The following is a 23,451-nucleotide window of genomic DNA, read 5'->3' on the forward strand; positions in this document are numbered from 1 at the left end:
AGCTTGGGAATCTCACAGCACTCTGGGCCCAGGATTTGGACCATCACCTCACCTCCTGCTTATCATTCCAAAAAAAAAAAAAAAAGTCCAGCCAGATTGAGCTGCGGCTGAATTCTGTGCCCATCGCTGAATTTTCATTTTTATAGCCTTTTTTTAATCTGCGTGGTCGCAGAAAGGGTCTGTTGGACCGGGCTGCGCTGCGCTGGGCTGGTTGGTGGTTTTGGGGGTCATCACGCCCCTCCGCGTGACCCCCCCAAAACTGTTGTGTCCCCTGTCAGCTCTAGTGAAATTAGCTCTGCCATCCCTGCGTCTCCTGGCACACAGCTGGATTAAGGGGAAGGGGGGTGAAGAAATGGATCCCTTTAACCACAGGCGCCGCCAGCTGAATTATTGTTCATAAAATTTTTGCACATTTTTGCAAGCTTAATACTCCAACCACCGAAAAGGCCAAAAGCAGGAAATTAATCAGGCTGAGATGTTGATAGTTCTCACTTCACAAGAGAAAAATAAAGCGACACACTTTATACACCTCTGTATTTTTAAGTATTTTTACACGTGTATAAAGAAAAAAAATGTTTTATGTGTGAAAAGAAAAACATAATTCGCAATCAGAGAAGCATGAGTTCTGTAACTATGAGCTGTCGCCGTGCCACGGTTTCTCACTGCGGCCACCTGCTGCTCTGCCTTCTCTCATCTAACCTCTTTGGTTCAGGAAGTAAGCTCATTAGAGAAATCAGGTGGTTTAGTGCATGGTTGGAGCAAATACCTGCAGACACTGCATCCCACTGGGCCCGGAGTTGAGTAGCCCTGCTCTATGTAATAAGCCCATTACCTGGGCTGCCCAACCCTTGTTCCTGGAGATTTACCGTCCTGTTGGTTTTCATATTAATTCTAATTTGCAACACCTGATTCTATTAATTAGCAGCTCAACAAGATCTCTAGCTGTTCACTGAGGTGTGGTTATGGTCGGAGTGAAAACCTACAGGGCAGTAGATCTCCAGGGTTGGGTAGCCCTGTTCATTTGAATGAAGTAAATCAGGGCTGCTCAACCCTGTTCTGGAGATCTACCGACCTGCAGGTTTTCACTCCAAAGTACAACTCATTCAGTAGCCAGGCTGTGTCCGAAACAGCTTACTTGCCTACTATTGAGTACACAAGTTGTATGGAACTTGTATACTCGATAGTAGGGAAGTAAGCTGTTTCAGACGCGGACCTAGAGATCTTGTTCCGCTAATTAGCAGAATCAGGTGTGGCAAATTACAGCTGAAATGAGAACCTACAGAAAGGCAGATCTCCAGGGACAGGGTTGGGTGGCCCTGACGTAAATAGCACAACATTGTCACTCAGAGACCTGTTTCACAAAGCAGGATTTCTGAGTTAGCCGGATAACTGCACTGCATAAAACCCGGAACACTTCCAAATCTGGAACATGGACTGAAGTAAAAAGAGCTGTTTCCGGGTTTTACTTGGCGCAGTTATCCAGTGGACTCCGTAATCCTGTTTTGTGAAACAGGGCTGGGTTCTTCTCACGATATATGCCAGACTGGGGTCAAATACGTATTTGTTTTGGATTCAAACAATTTTCTGTGCTCTATTGATCTTGCCTGGTGTAACTGAGCTTGCCAATATGACCAGAAAGCGGGGGCTTTCACTTTTTGAGAGTATTTTATTGGTTCCAATACACCACACGAGACCAGTAAAGCGTAGAAAAGTATTTGAATCTGAAACAGATACATATGTGTGCCCAGGTCTGCTCTGGATGCAGATGCGCTGACGCTCTGTGTGTTGCACGACCCCCAGGTGGCCTGCAGAGGTCCTCAGTGGTCCGCCGTTTGCCGAAGGCGTACAGCACGGGCTTCACTGGCTGCGTGAGGGACGTCACTGTGGACGGCGTGGAGCTCCACCTGGTGGAGGACGCCCTGAACAGCCCCAGAATACTACACTGTTCCGCCAAATAGCCTGCCGCCACCTCCCCACGCACGCCACGTCAACAACTGCTGTAATTATTTTCTATTTTTGTATACTTTTCATTGCTTTTTATATATTGAAAAAAAATACATTGTCTTTAAGTTTGTCTTAATTTTTTTTTTTGTTTTCATTTTATATTGCTCTTGTTTTGTCAATATGTTTTTGTTTGGTTTTTTTGTTTGTTTTTAAACGCTCCTCTTTGCCAACACGATCGTTTTTTCTTTTCTTTTCTTTTTTTTGAATGAGTGTCACGGCTGCACATGGTGTCGAAACAAAAGTCTGGCATAGTTTTTATTGCTTTTAAAGACAAAAAGAGAAACATTGCTCTTTACTTGAACTGTGGTTGCACGACGCTGGTGCTGGTGTTTTTTTTCTGTTGCCTTTTGGTGCTGTGGGTTCCTCTTTGCTTTTGTAAATGTGGCGTAAATACATTCCCTGTGTGAACAGCCGCTACAGTATATCGGTTATGCAGTCTACACATATCACAGCCAAGAGTATTGCATGAGGGAAACAGTGTCTCCACACTTTGCTTGTGCCACTTTTACTTTTACGTACTCTAGATAAACCACCTCTGTTTAAAAAGTCAGAGCAAGGAAAATGCGTGTATGTTTTTTAACTTAGTTTTTTTTTTTTTTTTTGTAGTTCTAGTTTCAGTGCATCTGACCGCTGAGGCACTTAGCGCCCTCTGCTCCTCAACAATCCTCATCACTGTCTTCATTTATGCTTTGGATCCTCAGCTTGATCTGAGCACGTGCGGCAAAACGGCCAACTGACATGGCACATCATCTGCGTTTTGCTACAGATTAGCCGCAGATGATAGACGCACACCTGCCACAGTGAATATGTTATGCTTATTCTCGGGTTCACCTTGACATGCAGGTGTTGAAGTGTCCATGAGGGGAAAACGTAACTCAGCCAACTGAACCATTCATCTGCATGCTGCTCTTTTCTTCCAATTTCATGTTTTGCTTTTTTTTAAATTCCAAAACATTTTTATGACTTCTTGTAGAAAAAGCTCCTTAAATGTTCTGGCAGTATACATATCAAAAAACATTGTTATGGACTTTTTTTTCTCCGTATATTATCTGCATGTTCGAAGTGGCAGCAGAGCCTGGGGATATAACAACTTCTTTTTTTCAGTAAAATTACGACTTCGAATTGTGCCATAATAAGTGAAATGTGATTTATGCCACCAGGGGGCACTGTCGTACACGCTAAACAGAGCACAACTAGTGGAAAGGAAGAGAGCCGTTCAGCGGTGCAGAAAAGTTGTCCGTTTTTATGAGGGATGAGTCGACATACTCATCGAGGAGATGACCGCGTTTCAAAAACACCTTTTTTAACGAAAGATCACCCTAGATTGGTAAAACAGCATCCCCATAACCAGTGATTATTTTGTTTCGTTTTGTTTTTTTAATAGCAGTGACAATGAATAAGCACAGTAATGCACATGCTGTGCAGGTATGTTTGATAACCATTGTGAGGAGAGGTGCAGTGTGTGAGTGTGTGTTCAGCCACCTCAGAATGCATGTCCTGACTAAACCTATGTCCAGGTCTGTTTTAAGGAAAATACAGAGAAGAGTCCTGCCAGTAAGTGGATCGAACACTTAATCCCAATCGACAGCCTGATGAACAACTCTTATTTTTCATCTTCCAATGCATATTTTAAGTTTTTTTTTTTTTAAATATATTTTCCCCTTTAGAGATGTAAAAGAAAGCCTTTTGTACAGCTCTGCAATTTGAGATGTAAATGAACAATGTATAACTGTGGAGATCCTTTTTTTAGTGTTATACACTGGAACCATGTTGAACATGCTAGAATTCACTAAACTTACAGTACTTCAGTGTTCCTGTATCAGTGTGAGGGAAGGGATTGGGCAGGGGTTTCAAAAAACATATTTATGTATCTATATTTTAGGGTCATTGAGTGGGATTCCGGTTTGCAAGACTAAAACTACAGGGGAAATTTTCATTTTATATTGGCTATGAGGGGCAATTATTCCAGCACTGTGCTCTATACATAGTATGCTGTTGAAATTAGTATTGCAAGCAAGCAAAAGCAGCAACTTAATTTAATGATTTTTTAAAATATAAATATATTCTCATTGTTGTCCTTTTTTAATGTACCTTCTATAGCTGTGGATATTATGAAATTCCTGTGTACTAGGAGTATTATTTGGAGAGAGAGAAAAAAAATAAATCACTGGAGCTCAAGGAATATGGGTAAGTGTCATTACAGAAATAGGACAGGTGATGGGATTAAAACTGTCTCAGAAATGCCTTAAAATCAACAGATCACCCTGACACAGTGACTCAAGTCAGTGTCTACTTTTCTGTACGCTTACCAGTATATTAGTCTTCTATTGGTAGCTAATCATGGTCAATATTTTTATGAACGATTATCTATAAGGGACTGAAAATGAATAACTTTTTTTTTCCAGGTTCCTTATTTCATGTCTTTGTGTGGAGTTCCAGTTTGGCCTTTGTAAACTACTGTTTAAAATACTGAAATATACCTGAAGGAATACCTGCACAGAATAAGAACGGCATGATGATACAATTACTAACTTTATTACTTGTGTCTTGTGTTCCTACCACCATGAAATAAAGTGTCAAAAAACAAGCTGTTTGCAGACTGCATTGTTTAATCTACACAATGGCACCAGTCACCTTTCAATGTTGGCCTTTTTGTATACACAATATAGATACAGCTTGATGACAAGCTGTAATACATTAGGTTCCCTAGTTGTTGGTTTTAATTAAATGCTTTGAAATGTTGACATTATGGACAAGAAAGCTAAAGCAACTTAAGGTATTTTATTTAGATGTGCCAGTCTGTATGTCTATGCTGTAAAGCTACCTTGCCCTGGGCTGTCCGGTGGTGCATCCAACTAAAGAACTGGCTCTCCATTCGGCGATGATCCCCACCATACAGAATTGAATCCTGACCGTGCACTGCCTGTGACCGGGTGTCCCATGAGGGGAGTGCATGATTGACAGCAGCAGGAAAGGGAGGAAGGGAGGATTTTAATCAATGCGGCATACCCCAGCTTGGAGGGGCAATACCGACTCCTCTCCTCAGTCGAGTGTCTGCAGTCAGCCTCAGCCAGCTGTACAAGCAGGCCAGGCCTCTAGCAGCTTAGCTATTGGACAGCAGAGTGAAATCCAGTGCCAGCTGAAGCAGGTATTTCAGAAGACATGCATGGCTTGTTGGCACACTGCTGAACTGATGGAGGACGCTGCACTGATGAGGTAGCCTTAAAAAAAAATGCAATTTAGCATTCTGAATTGGGAGACAAAATAAAACACAGGAGTAAATGTGTTTAAAGCCTGAGGTACTGGTTGTGCTGTTCCTTATATGGTAGATGATGCACACAAATTACAAGCCTACATGGGAACCTGTGGTCCTTATCTTAAAGTACAAAACATAGGGAATTTAGCTGGTTGGATTATCCAGGAACCATGAACGAATTGGCCATTGAAGAATGTTCTCCTTCTTTTGCATGTGCTTGATACATCTCCACCAAACACCACTTGGTGGTTCTGACAGATACAAACTCTTGTTTTCTAGAATTCTTTTCTAGAATTTTAATTTGTAAAATTAAACTGCTTCTGAGAATTTTAGAAATTGTTTTCAGAGTTTCCTGGTGTATGGATGAACGATAATACGATGATTAACATTTTTTCGACAAAATAGCTTTGTTGCATTTGAAAAAAAAATTATTTGTTTATTTTTTTTTTTTGGGGTGGGGGGTTGAGGGGTGAAAAATCACTTACAATACATCTATGTAAGAGTCCCTTGGGTTCATAGCTTTGGATGAAGATGAGGTGACCAGTGGACAAATCTGTTGAGTATGGGTTGGCATTTTAAGGGTGTTTTTGTCTGGCAGAATAATTATACACTTCTTACAAAGCTTCCCCTTGCTCTAGGTAGGTTTCATCAGTTCATCACATAGATGGTTGTCAGATTAATTATATTTATAAATCTTAATTTTTAAAAGATTTTTTTCCCTTTATTAATCCCACTAATTATCAGACCCGTGGGTCAAATATGTATTTGTTTTGGATTTAAATACATTTCTAAGCTTTACTGATTTTGTGTGGTGTATTGGAACCAATGAAAAACTCTCAAAAAGTGCAATCCCCACCTTCTGGTCATATTGGCAGGCTCAACTACACCAGGCAAGATCAATAGAGCGCAGAAAAGTATTTGGATCCAAAACAAATACGTATTTGACCCAGGTCTGCTAATTATTCTTTTTACCCAAAAAAGGGTCAAAGCAGAGGGTTTGATTACATAACGGTTTCATTGTATGTAAAAATCAAATGCCAGCAGTGACCTCAGACCGTGTGATGCCTGAGGTTTGGGAGAGGGGGTTGGGGCGGGCGAGGGAGGGTTTGGGGAAGGAGGGCATGTACAGAAGACATCAAAAATTTCAGTTAAGTGCTTTTCTTCATAACCCCTCAATACAGAAAATTTCCTGGACAGAAAATGAGAATGCCATTATCCAAGCGGCTATATTTAAACCCACCCTCTCCCGGGCATCGCTGTCCTCCTCTCTCTCTCCAATCGAGTCACTTGCCTCGTACTCCCCCAACAGTTCAATAAAGGAAGTCTTTATTAATTAAAACAAGGCCACTGCTGTCCCAGGCCACACGCTGGTCTTTGTTCTGCAAGGGTTCAGCTTTTGAACTTTGGAACTTCTACATACAGGCCTGGGATGGTGAGGTCATTGGACCATCCTAGCCCCTGCCGAATTTGGAAGAACTCTTGGCGGTTGTCTTCTTGCCATGGGGATGCACATGCAATATTAGCAGCTAGTGAGCACACAACCATAAAAAGCCAACCCCCATAAAAGTCCTGCACAATACCTTACATGAAAGTTGGCACCCGAAGGAAGGCCTTTGTGGGGAATCCATAGAAGGCCCTTGGCAAGCAGGTGTCCAGGTTTAAAATATGAAGCTCGGCGTTAACGATTAACGCAGCAGCCAGGCAGTGACTTTTATTAAAACTGGAGACTGAATCGGACCGGGTGAACTCCCAGCACGAGCAGAGGTCAGGTCAAACGTGGCAGATGTCAGCGGTGCACATAAAATCCACAAATGAAAACCCATCCTTTAAGACAACTGCAGAACCTTGTCGCCCAGAGCCCCGTGACCACACAGATTAACCAATGATTACCCAGTGCCCAATGACGTCAATGTGCCTACTGTATGAAATTGTAGCGTTACCGCTCTTGACTGAGGCGAGCCCTGTTTGCCTCGCGCGCATCAGTCTAGCAGCTGCCATTGGAAAATTGATTTGTCCGGCTCAGTACTCCAAATAAATCAAAATAGAAACAAACAGTAATACGCATTCCCCAGTAATTTCTACAAGGATTAAGAACTCCAAAAACGAAATTTGTATGTCAGTGTTATCATTCTGCAATTCAGTGAACGATAGTCTCACAGGTTAATGACATATTGAGAAGTAATCTATAAACGTATTGCATTCAGGGTAAATCTTTTGCCTTCGTCACACAAGGTTATCCACGCCAGAGAACACAGAGGATTTGTCCATATCCGCATTTTCACAGCTAACTATTGCTAGACAAACCCTTAAACAACATTAGCTTTGCACTTGCTGCCAACTACTGTTGAACAAAGAGAAATAAGGAAATAACGTTTAGATAAAACCAAAGCAGCCTCAGTGAAAAACTTCCTTACCATTAAATGTAACCGGGTAAACATTGTATTACATTGTTTAAGCGGTCTTTCCATACTGGGCACCATGATTAACTTGAAAGGCTCTCCAAAACGTTTTTCCCAGGACATTTTGTCCAAAGAGAAAGCCTAGAATAACATAACTGACGGTAATAAATGAAATACCTACAAAAGAGTTGTAGTCTGTGTTATCAATAAGCTATTTGAAACAGTTCCAACTGAGTCTGTGGTTCAGAAGTGCGACTTCTACAATTATTAAAATGTACCACGTGATACATTTGGTAACAGTTACGAATTAACCGTCTTGGGTGAATGAAATGGCATTGTGTTTGCCAATCTTACATTTTGAAATCACAATACCCGACTGTTACAACAGAAGTACATTAAACCACATTTGTCAATTTAGAATGGGCAAAAAAAAAAAAAACTCGCCGCATTTATTCTACGAAATGGTTTGCGAAACACGGTTTGTGTTCGTCGAAGAATTGAGAGGTTCAGTTGATGTAAGAGGCGGGGTCTGCGAGCGATAGGTTATTGGAGTTGAACATTATTTAACAGAGAGAGAGAGAGAAGGACGCGGCACAGTAACGGGGAAGGACTTATTTTATTTCCCCTCATCCTCCCCTTTAGTATTTTAGGAAGCCTGACAGCATTTGGAATGACGTCTCGCAGGTAAGCAAAATACGGATAACAAACGTTATTGTGAACTTGGAGGTCTTTTCTGGACTCTGATCTATAGGAGCGCCAACTGCAGATTGCCAGTAGCTACACAAGGGTCGAACTAGATTTCATATCCGACTTGCGGCTGCCTGAACTCGGGTTCCTATGCTACGCTAGACGCCTGTTTTCCATCTGGCCCTAGCGATCAAAAAGACATTTCAGTCATAATTGCCACCAGAATAATTACACCTATTTAGTTTTTTATTTGTGCGTATATTTTCTAGCTGAAACACGCAAGAATACTTAAATATAGTGGCTAGATTTCGCTAGCGACATACTCATTAGCTAGCTAGCTGCCACTACAATAGCTCACTGGCAAAGATCTCCGTTGAGAAACTTGCACGTATTTGCATATGCCCTCATTATAAGAAATTGTGAAATTATAAGTGACGCTGCCGCTGCATTTCATATGCCAGATCTGTAGTCCTGCATGGTGTCCGTTGACTTTCAATAATAAGCGACAGTAGCGGTCTAATCTTGCGTTTGTTAGTGGTCAGTTTGAGTTCTCGGCTATTGTAACTATGCTACCGTAATTAGGCATTTATAGTTATTAAAACATGTTAGCAACAAGGTGAGTTATTTGTAAACTTAATTGACAGCTTATGTGGCAATAAAGTGTCCATGCTTGCTGAAAATATTTTTTGTCAAAGAAAGTTCATCATGTCATCTGCCGGATCCCTTGTGTTGTGAAAGGGTAGGTCTAATTGTTTGAACTATTTCAAATCTAATTTAGCTTACTTTCCCTTTACCTTGTTGTCAGCCTGTGAATGACATTGTACTGACATTTTTAAAGAACAATTAACTTTCTGAACATTATCTCGTAGGATGTAGGCTATGAATAGTCTCGACAAGTGAAATATAGTTAATTCTGCGCAGTTGTGTACGGATTGTACTTATCTAGTATATATTTACTTCACTCTCCAGTGTGTCTTTCAATGCTGCACCGCCTTGCAAAACTGAGTTAACATTATAACTTGGTGTCTTACTCAACTGTTGCTATGTCAATTTTTTTAGGACGCAGTGGCAAAATACTTTTTTTCTCTGATAAAGTAGCATAGGCTACCTGATCAGAATCTGCGAAAGACGCCATTCATATTTCAGACTTTAAAGTGTAACGGGCATATTATTTTCTATGTGAATAATATAGCTTTTACTATATGATGTAACTCCGTTTAAGTATTATGATTGATTAATACTTATGTGTAGCTGTTTTTTATCTCGCGGGAATTGAAGTAGGCTATATTGGCTTCAGATGCAAAGTGCGCTGTTTTCTCTTTCTCTTTCTCTGTCAAATTAAACGCTGTGATTCAGGGGCGTTTCATATTTTCCGTCAGCGGGCTATATTCAAAGTAGTGTGATTAGAGATGTTTGACTATAGCTCTGACCCACATTGCGATATGCTTTGTAGCCTACACCGCATGTAGCCTGCTGTGCAGGCCATGACCTTGCAATGCTACATTAATTAAGTGAATATGAAGCGAATGTGCTAGAATGATTAAAAGGATTAGGCTTTACCTTCAATTGAAAATGTTTAGTCTTAGTTTGGTTTAGTTCTGTGCGATGTTCTACTGATACTGACACACCAAATAACGACGTCAATTTGTAATTTGGGGCAGAGGGGAGGGTGGGAGCGTACAAAAATGGCATTTAAATGGTTAATTCAAAATGTCCAGTTTTATAGTTGGATATGCTGCCGTTGAATAACATCTATATCTGAGCGTGCAACATACCTGTATAGAAATTCATCAGCTTTATACAAGGGTTGAAAGTGGGGATGATGGAAACTTGTTCAGAACATAACAGAGACACTTGTCATTGTTTTACACAGCCTCTATTTCTGGTACATAGTCAGTTTAGATCAGCGCACCCTCCAGTCATTCAATAGCTATAGATCTTCGCCAATGAACTTAAATGTAATTGCATCTGACAGCTGTCTTTGGGATTGTCTGGGTTATTCCATAAACACAATCCTTACCCCCTACCCCAGCCCTTCTTCATAAGTGTCTTCACGAATTGTATTATATATTTAATGATATAGTGCATGTGTATAGTTATAGAGAACTGCAGCTGAAATGTTAACCTTGATTGATTACCGAAGTTGTCTTAATGACAAAAATAATAATGCTGGTTCTTTTAGTGTGTAAATACAAATAAGTATTGGTAACTGGTAAAAAAAAAAAAAAAAAAAAATTTTAATTTTGAAAAATTTACCTCCTTTCACCCTTAATGTTCACATTAATGGGTTTTGTGTGACTGTGTTTGAAATCAAACACAGCTTAATATCTGATAAGAATAATTATTGTGGTATAATTATTGTTATTAATGTTGCGATACCAAAAGCAGAGGTAAGCCTGTTTGTTTATGTGTTTTTTTTCACAAAGAGTGGTTACTTAGTATCCATCTGGCTGTGACAAGCTGACCACCTCGCACAGTCAAGCGTGTGCACACTTGCACGCACACACTCACACACAGACGTACACGTGCACACTCATACAAAATATTGCTGCTATTTCTGGTATGGAACTCGGCAACAGAAAAGTGCTGATGATTGTACTGCCCCTCACAGTGATAAATCAAGTACTGACCTACATGTTTTTAATGGACCCTCTTGCCTCCTGCGACTAATTTTACAAGGCTGGCTCTCGTTCTTTAGTTTCTGCAGAGAGAGAGAGAGAGAGTGTGTGTGAAAGTGCGTGTGAGCCTGAGGGACTGAGAGAGATGGAGAGAAAGAAGACTGAGAAAGTGTGTCTAAGAGTGAGGGAAAGAGAGAGGCAGAGTCAGAGGGGAAACGAGGGTGAATCCCGCAGAAAAACTGAATTTTTGGTTTCGGAGTATTTCTTGCCAAATAGTTCTGTGCTTTGGGGACCGGGGAGTTGTGACTCACTGTCGAAAACACTGGGCTGATAAGTAGACAGGAAATCAGCCGCTAAGGTGGAGAAATGAGATAGCGTTTCCCAAATTTCCAGGAATTCACTGGACCAAATTTGTAATAGCCTGGGGGGGGGGGGGAATCTCGGATCTAAAAACAGGACACTACCACACTACAGAGTGTTCCACATAAGCATGTAAAACACGGTGATATGTCTTATCCTCCATGTGACTACATGGATGCGGTTTGGAGTGTTTTCGTAAACTCACCAGTGTGTATTTACATCATCGGTTTGCAGCATTGCATGCTCAAATATTTACATTCAGGCCTCAGGTTTTGTATGTTTGGGGAAGAAAAATGGGTCCTTTCCTGCGGGGATACAACATGCTTCGTTTTATTTAGTAAATGAATGACTCAGATTTAGCTTTTTTTTCCTCAGTGGTTGTGAAGTAGTATGTTTAGATCAGTGCTCTATTCTGGCCTCCAAATGTCGCAAAATACAAAAAATCTACGCTTTTCTACTCTCTGATTTGGAGCGCCCGCTCACGCTGGTGCTACAGAGCTCAACGCATCCTCCGCTGTGAGTTTTGGGTGAGCGCAGATGAGCGTGTCGCTCGCCTCTACAGCGTCGCGTCGGCCGCCCGCCTCTCGTCATTGCCGCGGCTCGGAAGCGCTGCTCGCGCGGACGCGAGTCTGTGGGTGAACGCTTCTCGTGGTGTGTCCTAGCAGACGAGCTCGCGGGCCCCTGATCGAGCAGCGGTGGGGCGCGGTGAGGCTCTTATCCTCCCTGCCGACTGACGCCTGCCTGCCAGTGCTGGAGCCCTACAGAGGTGGCCCTACAGGGCTGTAGGCGGCAGTCAGCACTGGCGCGGTGACTTAACGGGATGGACCGCCCAGCAGCCCCCAAACTCTGAATGTGTTGAGGAAGTTGTTGCATTACATCACATTACATTACGGGTATTTAGCAGACGCTCTTATCCAGAGCGGCTTACGCAACTTTTTACGTGACATTTACATCGCATCCATTTAAACAGCTGGATATATACTGAAGCAATGCAGGTTAACTACCTCGCTCAAGGGTTCAACAGCAGTGTCCTACCTCGGACAGTTGTGTTATACAGGACTTGAATGGAGGGTGGAGACTGCCCCCCCCCCCCTGCATATGATGATATGCAGTCATTCCTTTTTACGTGCTCCTTAGTTCCTTTATCAGCTGTACTTCCTGTCTTGATGAGACAAGATAATGACCACAATGGATTCTGGCTGTTTCCAAGCTAACAATGCAACCGAGCAAGAGGAAATAATTGTATTGTTCCCAAGTGCAGAGATTAAAATCATCAGTGGCGAATGAAAACATGAGGACACATGCACTCTTCGTTATCTGCTTGCTTTGAAGGTGCCTGCGATTGGAGTGACTGTGGATAGCGCTTTGCTATGGGTGCCAAAGGAATGTAGTATTTGCCATGCTATTAGCATACCATTAACATATAATTTAATATTCAAACCCACAGCCCTGAGGGTTCGAATCCAGTGCTCTAAGCACTTGTCATTGATGCCCTTAAACACTGTTTAATCAATTGTATTTAGTCATGAAAGTCTAATTTTATTAGAAAATGGAAAAACGTTGCCTACATTTCGTTTGCGTCACTTAAGTCCTGTTGTTAACTATTAAATATTAACTATTTTTTAATTTAAAAAGAACTTTTTTTTCTAATATTTAAACAACAGTTCCAGCTGTGTGAGTCAGGTAGCAGCAGAAATGTATGGGGAAATGGGAAGGGAGGGGTGCAATCAAAAGATGGCAGTTTGGAAAAAGGATTTACCACCCTTATCTCTGTTACTTATTAGTCTGGGTGGTGGCACCCTTCAGTAATGATTGTGTCTGCTGTACAAAGTGCAATTATTCAGATGAGTGAATCGTTGCATTTATATCAAACTTTTCCGAACGCTCGAAGTGCTTTACAGTGATGTGTGGGAACTCACCTCACCCTCCACCAATGTGTAGCACCCACCTGGGTGATGCATGGCAGCCATTTTGTGCCAGAAATCTCACCACCCATTAGCTAAGGTGGAGAGGGAGAGAACGTTATTTAGCCGATTATTCAGATGTGAACAAAGCTATGCGTGTTTGGAAATGTTTAAACAGTGTACGTGTACACGCGTTATAGTACACACCAGCGCAAGCATACAGCGCGGAGGGTTTCTGCTTCTCCTTTCCTGTCAGGTTCCTTTCCCCTTCATCTATTAGATGACTCATCAGCAAGCCAGATATAGTGTAGTCTAAACACAGCACGACCCCACAGACATTAAGCTATGTGCTGGCACTCGACGGACGAAGGCTCGCAGACACACATAGCTGCAAGCTGGCCCACTTAAATCAGGATAGATACCCATCCTCTGACCTCACCTGAAGTTAGCTGCTCTATTACATGTTAATATTGGAGGTCGGTGTGATTAGAAAAGCACTGTGTCACTTCTATTTCTGCATACATCTGACGTTGCGTTTTTAGCCGTCCAATAGGGAAAATGCCGTTGGCTTTTTAAAGAACTCCTTGACCTTTTGGTCAAATCAAAATAAATTACAGTTGGTCATGTTGGATTTGACTAGTGTGAATTTGGGTTTTGCTCAAAATGGTTAAAAATCATCTCCGCATGAATTGTATGGCCATCTGTCATGAAAATTATGAGCTATTTTCAATACTTTTATATTATTTATGACTATTGCTACCTTTGATTTATAGTGAACACTTCAACATGAACTTGTCCTGAACCGTTAGTCCCAGCTTTATTAGTCCCACAGAATTAAAATAAATTAAAATGCAAACCGTAATTAGTTAATGTTAACAACATTTTCTTAGCCTAAATACATTACATAGGTCTTGGAAGCTTATTGGCATTGTAATGCTAAGTGTTGGTACTTGTGCCCCTGGTAAGGTAATGTTAGAATACAATATCAGTAAGTATAGCAAGCTAGCTTCTTTGCTTTCATTATGAAATATGTATCGTTATGACAACTCCTTCCCTGTGGTTCAGTCTCCCTCCAGTCACCTTCATATGCTCTGTTCTTTTACAAATAGGCCTACCCCTTCACACTTATCTGTCAGTCGGCAAAATTGTGGCCAGTTGCGTCTGAAAAGTGTCCGTGTGTGGTAAAGGCTAAAGGGATGCACTCAAGCTATTCATTATAATAGCATTGTGTAGAACAAAACAAGATAGGCCACAAAAACTGATTCAATTTAAAGATGGGCCCCAGTGCAGTTAGATTGAACCCAGCCCTGTTTTTTTTCTCAGTTGTGTAAAATAAGCTACAATGCCTGGGTTTTCACAATTTATTTTAACAAGCGTAAATACCCAAGCATCTAATCTTATGACTCAGTGAAAGTTACTGCTTGTTTCATTCTGGGGAAGTGGTTGGGTGTGTCTGAACATCCCCTTAGTCTTTATGCTTATGGTAGAATGGACTGCTGTCTGTATCAGTGGAAAGAAATGTTTCAGTATCAACAGCAACATGCCTGTATAGCACTGTTTATAAGGGGAAAAATACTTACTGTGGGTCCTTGTTTCATCAATGACCCAAAGCACCATAAACCCAAATGAAAAGTTACTGGTAATTTTGTCTGGCCAACTGATATTTCACTCTACCACCAAATTTGGCAGTTGACACACCAGCTGTACATGCAATATTAAAATCATCTTCTCAGACTTCTAGGAAACAGGTCTTTCGTGGACTTCTCAGAATGTTCGTCCCTTCCTGGTAGAGGGGTTCTGATCACATCTTGCTGAAATTAGCAGTTGAAACAGTTTTTTTTAAGGGGAACTTTCTCATTTGTCATTAAGCAGTTAAAACTTTGTCACACTTCTTGATAATGCAATCTGTCAAAACATGTCCTTTTGCAGTGGGTCTACCTCTTCTGTGAAAGTACCAAAATTACATTTTGACAGCCCCCTATTCTAATTTATTCTGCTCTCTATCAAGTATGTGATAACTTGAAGTGGTGTAGTATTTATTCTGTTGAAATTAATGATTGATTTAATTCAATTATTCAATGACACATTAGTAAGCATTATTTGACATTTCTATATGTAGTAGAAGTTTTTATTTACTGTGTTTGCATAAATTGAAGCCAAAATTACGCTCATTGCTTGAACTACCGGACGACAAAAATGGGATAATTATGTTGATTACCTGTAATCAAAATGTGAAAACGCATGGGTGGCAGGTGTCATTGGGAGGCACTAATGAATTTCTACCGGCCTTGATGGTAGAAATGAAAATGAATTTCTTGTGATTCTCTGTGACAGGAACGTATTCTTAAAAAATAAATGTTTGGTCTAGCGATGGGGGGGTAAAAAATGGTTTCAGTTGTTTTGGTACTTTGGTACTGATAGGTGCAGCTCTGCTGCGAAACTTCATGTTTCACAGAAAGATTTGTTGTTGGTTCCAAAGGTGTTTCACGGCAGAGTCGGTGCGTGTTTTTGTTTCTACGGACTTTGTTCCGCGCTCCAGTGCCTCATAATCGGCCGTCTATTTTTCGGCCGCAAACTCAGTTACCCAGTAACAAAAACAAACCGGTTACCAAGAACCCCCCCCCCCCCCGCCTGCGCCGCGTTGCTGGGTCAGTGTTAGTCACCGTTTAAATGAACAGCACGGACACCAACGGATAAATCATTTCACAAACTGCCCACGAAAGGCTGCATCCGTGACATACGAGCTTTCACCTTTCCCCGGGAGGAGTGCGGCCGCCGTAGGAACTTATAAGTCACCGTGTACACTAACAGAAAGAACCAAATAATGAAAACATTTGGAGCTACTGAATGCTACATTAATGTTTAAGCCGATTTCAGTGATTCATATTTTTATAAAACGCACCTGCTTTCATTTTATTAGTGCTGACCGACGTGTTTCTTGTTGTTCTTCTTGCGTAGCGCAGAAATCGTAAATGCTTCCCAGTTCTGAGAGAATGGAAGCTGAAGATATGTGAAAAGTCTATGCTCTAAAACGGGTTGAAGATTTGTCCACCTGTGGGTAATTTTAGTTTCTTTTTAACTGTTAAATGACTTTATATTCTTGGGACAAATACTCGTGAAAAAATAGCATACTGACCATGCTTGATATAAACTTCAAATATACTATACAAGTATTCTGAATTATGAAATGGTATAGGCTACTTTAGGTATACTTCAGCATACTATTTTTTTTCCACATGGGTAGATAACCTGCATCTTAAGAATGAAGAAAAATGTTGGGCTTTTTTTGTAGAAGCATGTTTGACAAATAAACTTGTGCAGGTCCTTAATGGGTAGCCAGTGAAGTGACACTAGCACTTGGGTAAATTTTGTTTGTTCTAGTCAAGATATAAGCAGCGGCATTCTGAACAAGCGGGAGGCACTTTGGTGGAGTGCTCGAGCAGCAGGGCCTTGCAGTAGATTAGACTGGGTGTGGCAGAATCAGAAATCTGTCAATTTCTCTGCATCCCCTAATGATGGGAGGAGCCTCATTCTAGCTAAGTGAAAGGAGGACATTCTACACATGTTTAAATGGACATAAAAAGTATGATTTGCGTTGATGGCAAGTTCTTTAGCGACCATATTTGCACAACCAGGCAACCAGTATATTGTAAGGTAGAGTTTAAAAAATTATCCCTTAGGTTTTCTGGACCCAAAACCAGCATTTCAGGTTTATGTGAATTTGGAAGCAGAAAGGGTCATCCAACCCTTAATATCTACAATACATGCTTCTATCGGGGAAAGCTGCAATGCTTCAGGTGCTTTCACTGAAATGTATAGTGTATATATTGTCCGTTTTCCTCAGAAACAGCATATAGCTATAGTGAGAAAAGTAGTGATCTTAGCACTGACATTTGCATAACATCACATTTCACTGTAATCAACCCAAAGGTTCTTTATTTAGGCTAATTGAACAAACCGGTTACTACCATTATAAGTGTGAGCTGAACCAGGAGAGCGTCTGTCCACAAAGACCAGTACAGCCTTGGACAAGAATAGACGTGGGGTCTCCGTTTGATGACAAGAGGAGATTGATAGCAACTGTAATGAGTTTGGTTTCAGTCTGGATTTGAATTACATAGAAATTTTGACTGAAAATTTCAAAGCTTTTTCTATATTTCTTTTTGATAAAAAGGGACTAATAACATGGGTCAAAACGTTTTCCAGCCTATTGGGAGCATGATTATGTATTTTCAGCAGTGACTTAAATACAGACTCTTTTAGGAACTCAGGTGCACGTATGCTACATCTGGGATATAATTGTGATGGTGAAAAAATATTTGATTGTTGTATGACTGGTAGTACCTTGGAATTTTGCCTGCATTCAGTGGTGGTTGAATGTGTTTGGAGGTCCTGTACTTAACAGTCTGCAGGTCTTTGGGATTTGGTTTGGTATTTGTGTAGTCAGTGGTGTTTTTAAAGCCCTTTTAAAGGATCCTCCTGTCAGCTGTGTGCTCTGAGCATGCACGATTGGAACCTGAACCGGGTTTCCTCAGACAGCTCACTTTGAGCCGCTCGATTATAATTATGTACCGCTAGCAAAAACCAGAGCAAGGCTATCGGCGGGGAAGATGGGGAGTAGGGATCCTGCCGCTTTTGAAGGGTAGGGGTCTGGATCAGATTTTAGATTGGGGGAACGGGGGGGGGGGGAGGGGGGCAGGGTGGGGGGGGGTGGTTCGGGGGTGGATGGCTGGGTGTTATTCTCGTCACCCTAAAAATATCAGCGGCATCGCCAAATCCCACACGCCGCGGCTTGTCCGCGACCGATATAGCCCTGGCGCGGCTTCAGAGCAGAGCAGCAGGTACTAAGAATACCGCCTCTTTGTCACCCAGCCCACGGCTTTTAATAGCCACTGCCATTGAACCCCAGGCATTACATAAGAGAGCAGGGCAGGGGGGCTGGGTGCGTGTGCGGGGACTCTGTGCTTTCCCTCAGGGCTGGAGAGGGTACGCCATGGCCATCCTCTGTGCCCCTGTTCTCTGTGCCCTGGAAGCACCCACTTATTTACCATAGCAGGATTAGCATGCTGTGGGAAAAGAGTGCACTCACATTTCTCTGTGCATCGGTATTGGGGAGGTAGAGCAGTCATCCGGCAACCGGGGAGTTGTTGGTTTGAACCCCGGCCTTCTGGGTGTGTCGAGGTGTCCTTGAGCAAGACGCCTATCCCCGATTGCTCCCGCCGAGCTGTTACGTGCCTTGCATGGCTGCCTTTGGCTGTGTGTGTGTGTGTGTGTGTGTGTGTGTGTGTGTGTGTGTGTGTGTGTGTGTGTGTGTGTGTGTGTGTGTGTGTGTGTGTGTGTGTGTGTGTGTGTGTGTGTGTGAGTGTGTGTGAGTGTGTGTGAGTGTGTGTGAGTGTGTGCATGCGTGAATGAGAGGCATTCATGGTAAAGCACTTTATGCAGTAGTTGCTGGAAAATGTGCTATATAAATGCCTTTATGTCCGGTCCATTATTCCTCTGAAAATCTCTTTTGTCGTCCGTGTCCTTTTTAAACACATAGCTCTTGGTTCGCATTTCTCTCCTCCGTAGTAGTGCGTTTATGTCCGTACATTTCAAAACATTTACACCTTAAAATATGATTGAGAAGGGAAGGCGGAATAGGTAAAGTATGACAGAATAAGAATGCAGTCAAGAAACTAAAGTGAATCATCTTAAAATGGAAAGACAGAGCAAATGATTCTCTGCAGTGCTTTCATTGGGTGCGTTGGGTTGCGTTGATGAACATGGAGGATTATAAACGCTGGAAATGAAATGAAAGGTACACTCTAGACCTTTGTCTCATTGTGCTTTCCCGTTTCGCACGTTATTTACTTTGGTGCTCACAATTTCATATCTGATGCAGTCTATAATCCATTATTACGGCTTGCATGTTATCGAAGCAATTGAAGTATAACTGCTTTGGCGGGGGAATAATACAGTGTGATTGCATCTTTAGTTTCTCGGTACGAATGAATACAATAAGAGTAGTGCGATAAAATGAAATCTGCCATTTTAGTAGAGTGCAGATGCCTTCCAAAATGCTCAACATTAGAAATTTGATTGGAGCTGGGTGTAATGGTCAGATGAGACTAAAATGGAGCTTTTTTTGGACAATCACACTAGTGGGGGAGGGGGGGGGGGTTTGTGTTATGAAGGATGCTTACATTGAAAATGACACCTACAATGAAACATGGTGGTGGATCTTTGATGCTACGGACTGTTTTCATCTATTGGTCCTGGGGCTCATGATAAGGCCAATGGAATCATGATCTCCAACAAGGACCAGGACGTTTTGGCCAACAACCTTTGAACTGAAGAAGGTGGTCCAGAGCAGACTGGAAGGGTCTACAGGAATCCTGAAAGCTCCTGTATGGAAGAATGGTCAAAGCCTCAACCCCCACCAATGATTTATTCACCTCTCTCATGAAGTGCTATAGAAGATAATTCAGGATTATGCCCAAGTACTGAGAACAGGGGTGCCAATAATGTATTGTTTATGCGAAGTATAATGGCCTGTAATTTACTTTTTTTTTTCTCTGACCAATTTTTGTTGGCATAAAATAATACACTTTTATTATTTGAACATACAATATAGATTATTACCTGTGTTGTTTACTCTTTTTGCTTATCTTTCTCAAGAGTGGAAATAATGAAATATATGTATACATTTTATCTTTTTACCTTGAGGGGTAAACATTGAAATGCATCATTTTATGGTTAAACCACATGAGCCAAAGCACCCAAGTCCTTCTCTGAATCAGTATGCATTAGGCCATATCATGCTAAATTATGGAAGCATGTACACTGCTTGTATGCATAAAAATAGACTCTGGGGTCAGAATGGCCATCCAGCAAACGGAATGTCCTTATGTTAATTAGGCAGCTCGCTAGCTGGGTCCGTAAAGGTGAACAAAGCTATTCTCTATTAGCATCTTCACAGTGACGGAGATGCTGCGGTAACTGGATGAAGTATACCATCATCATCATCATCAGTGGACACGAATGTGCACTTGTTGAGGTTCTAATGTACAAGCTGAGTCGTCTTTGTATCAGTTTGTTGTCTTCTACAGGCGCAATAGGAACAGTTTAGGCAGTGAACTGCCCTAGCTCTTCTGCCCTAGACCAGACCATGGGCAATGCATTGTATTCCTCAAATGCACTCCCCATGGTCTGATTTGCTGTGTTCAATAGGCAACACCCTATGGAGCATCTGTTGCATCTCTGGAAATGAAACTCTGGTGCTGGAAATAGTTTAATAGCAGTTACTCTAACAGATGAATCAAACGGTGGGACAAGGCGTAGACGTATTATTTCCATCCTGTGAAAATATCAACAGTCCTTCCTAGAAGCGGTGATTCAGTCCTTCTCATCTGCCTACGGAGCCGTCTGAGACTGCCGCTCGTTTCTTCGCCACTTCTGATGTTTGTTGGTCTGTGCTTCCTCGACGATGTGTGGTGTTTTTGTCTCTTTTGTTTAAACTTACTGCGTGTCTTCACGCCAACGGAGGAATGTATGTACCAGAAAATGGATATTAGCGTTGGTGTGTGTGTGTGTGTGTGTGAATATGCAGGCCAGCGGCTGTTTTACTCCTTTGAAGTGAAGGAAGAGGACAGAAGACAGAAAGGGAAAGGGTGACAGACACTGGCGGGTGACGTAGCGCCGCGTTCTAAGATGGACGCCCTCTCGCTCGAGGGGGCTGATTGCCCTCACTGGCGCTCTTATCAGTGTGGCTCACGCTCATCTGAATCCAAGATTAACCACTGCCCACCGGCAACGCCCCCCCCCCTCCCAGCCCCTCCCAGCCCTCCCCACCCCCTTCCTGCCCACCCCACCCCTCAGGTCTCCTGCTTCCTTGCGTGTTACCCCCGTGCTCGTGGCAGGTTACTCAAGCTCTGACACATCTTGGAAACCACACAAGAATGACGCGGTATTATTCCTCCCTTTTCCTGAATTGCTGGAAATGATGTGAAGTTCGTCGCATATGTGCAGTATGACTCGCATAGACAATAGCTGATAGCAAATTCTAATAATCAAGAGCTGTTCCCTGTGTCGTAGCTTTATTTGATGGCCTTGTGTTATATTGCTGGTAATAGCCATTAAAAATGAACGCAGCAGGTATTTGTATGCAATATTTCTAGGCCCACTCACATATTTTGTTGTTTGTCTCCGTGGTTCACACGCATGTATGCGTGCACAGCTTTTGCTGTAACTAAAAGAAAAAAACTGATGATATATTTGAGTAATTTATTATTAATATGAGAACGGTACTCTCAGGGATCAGTGTGTTGTGTTTTTGTTAACAAGCGCGTGATTTCCCTACGCAAAGTTTTGCCTTGTAAATAAGTTGAATGGAGCACATTGAGGAACTGAGGAAGTTAAAGACATGGCTGATGCAGCCATTAGTCCAGCAAATTGAGCAGTGAATTTCATCATGAGCAATATTATTGTTTGGTTTCTGTGCTGTTTTTACATCTGTGTTTTTGGTTTTACATGGTGTGATTTTATAACTTTTTTTTTTTTTTTTTTACATTTATTATCAGTTGATTTATGAATACAGAAGAAGCCAGTGGATTTAAAAACCAGCGCCACTGCATTGTACAGAAGGCCCGGAATAATTCAGTTGACTATAGAGCGGACTTAACAACAACAGTGCTATTCTTAAGGCCGTTGGTGAGCTGTCAGAGGGCCTTTTGTGACAGTCGTTCCTAGAGCTGAAAACCTGTTTTTTATGGTCATGGCTTCATAAGGACCATTGAAACGTCAACTGCCAAGCAACTGTTTCCAGAAAAAAAAAACTTTGAAGTTGACTTCAAAAATGGCAGCGAAACAGGAACCTATATATTATTTAAGATCCTATGGGTATGATTACACAATGATAAGGCTTTTTGTTGCTCATTCTCCTTGATATTTTGTCTTTTAATGATATGGGTGGTTAGGATGAGTCTTTCATCTGTCTGCTAACAAAAGATGCAGCCAGCAGGGAGACATTTGGCATGAGTTAAAAGATTTATTCATGAAACTTCATTTTTAAATGACTGCGAACATTACAGAACACAATTAAATTTAAAGCTAGTTGTCAGGGGGGCTGGTTTTCTCAGTTCTGTTTATATTTAATAATCTTTAAGTTTCCTTTATGTACTCTTTTTTTTTTACTTGTTTGATGTTCACAGCTTGAAGTATTTCAAAATATTTGATATCTTCCTGTTATTGAGCCCATGAGATCATTACCGTTCCAAACATTTCCCATGTTCGTATTGAAAGAATGGGAACTAGGTTCGCTAATCATTTTAAAGGCTTTATAATGCGTTTTCTAAATTATTTAAATTGCCACACTATTGCTCAGAAATAGAAGGTGCCATGCAGAGTGGTTTCAACTAGTGTAAATGGCATTTATCGCTAACTGCCCTATCCATAAAACCCATGGCTTAACCCTCCTGTTGTTCTCAGGAGCAAAAATAACCCTGTTCTGAGTTTACCAGCAGTGAAAACCCAAAATTGTATTTTATTTTAATTTGATGACTGCTCTGGAGTTATTTTTTTTTTAAAGCGGTACACCATCAGGATACAAAGGTTGTCTTACGAGTCTTTTTATCCCTGCAGTTATCAAACCATAAGTCAGTCATAATCAATGTTAAGCACCACATGTGCATTGCAGCAAAAATCTGTTATATGTGCTTTTTAGTAGAAATTAGTGGTGTAGACTCTCAGATATTACAGTCTCTCTGGACTGTGCAGTAGGAATATGGCTATTCACCTATTCATTTATGAGTGACAAGTTGTTTCTACATGACAAATATTGATTTAGGGTTTAAAGTTTAAAGAGGCTTTATCACAGGGGGGTCTAGCAAAGGTGGGTCATATTTGACCCGGTGGACACTGGGTACACGCGTAAATATGAAGGCAACAGGAGGGTTAAATAGACCGCGTGCAAAGTGTAACCACACATTGTAGCTGTCTAGTGTGCAGTTTTTCATCCATGGCCTGTCTCTGTGATATAGCCTAACACCAGCTCTGTGATCGTTGATCCTTTCACCGCTTGCATGCTTCCCCCGGTTAATCCCGACAGTTGTAATCGGCTTCGATTTACTGCGTTTGAAACAATATCCCGTAATCTCTCGAGGGGAAGAAGGGTGGGGGGGGGTGGGGGCGGGGGGGGGGGGTGAAGAAGTCTGCCGCTCGCGATGAAAGGGCACCAGCGATCGGAT

At 41.7% G+C, this 23,451-nt stretch overlaps 2 protein-coding genes across 6 annotated transcripts in view; both read left to right on the plus strand.

The window, feature by feature from the left end:
• LOC135237168 (agrin-like) overlaps positions 1–4,591 on the plus strand; it is a 125,617-nt gene extending 121,026 nt beyond the window's left edge. The window contains exon 36 of the mRNA XM_064303988.1: positions 1,801–4,591. Within this exon, the coding sequence (XP_064160058.1) occupies positions 1,801–1,958 (158 nt within the window). The 3' untranslated portion in view covers positions 1,959–4,591. The remainder of the gene's footprint in view (positions 1–1,800) is intronic.
• Positions 4,592–8,187: 3,596 nt separating this feature from the next.
• The window catches only part of LOC135238376 (tyrosine-protein phosphatase non-receptor type 11-like), a 45,753-nt gene continuing 30,489 nt past the window's right edge, over positions 8,188–23,451 (plus strand). For 4 of the 5 annotated variants that reach the window (XM_064306184.1, XM_064306183.1, XM_064306185.1 and 1 more), the window contains exon 1: positions 8,188–8,343. In XM_064306184.1, coding sequence (XP_064162254.1) covers positions 8,330–8,343 — 14 coding nt within the window. In that variant the 5' untranslated portion in view covers positions 8,188–8,329. Of the gene's footprint in view, positions 8,344–21,108; positions 21,174–23,451 lie in introns of those variants that run through there. The other variant, XM_064306187.1, reaches the window with a different exon arrangement.

This window comes from Anguilla rostrata, chromosome 13 (assembly GCF_018555375.3).
Source record: "Anguilla rostrata isolate EN2019 chromosome 13, ASM1855537v3, whole genome shotgun sequence".
Classification (NCBI taxonomy): domain Eukaryota; kingdom Metazoa; phylum Chordata; class Actinopteri; order Anguilliformes; family Anguillidae; genus Anguilla; species Anguilla rostrata.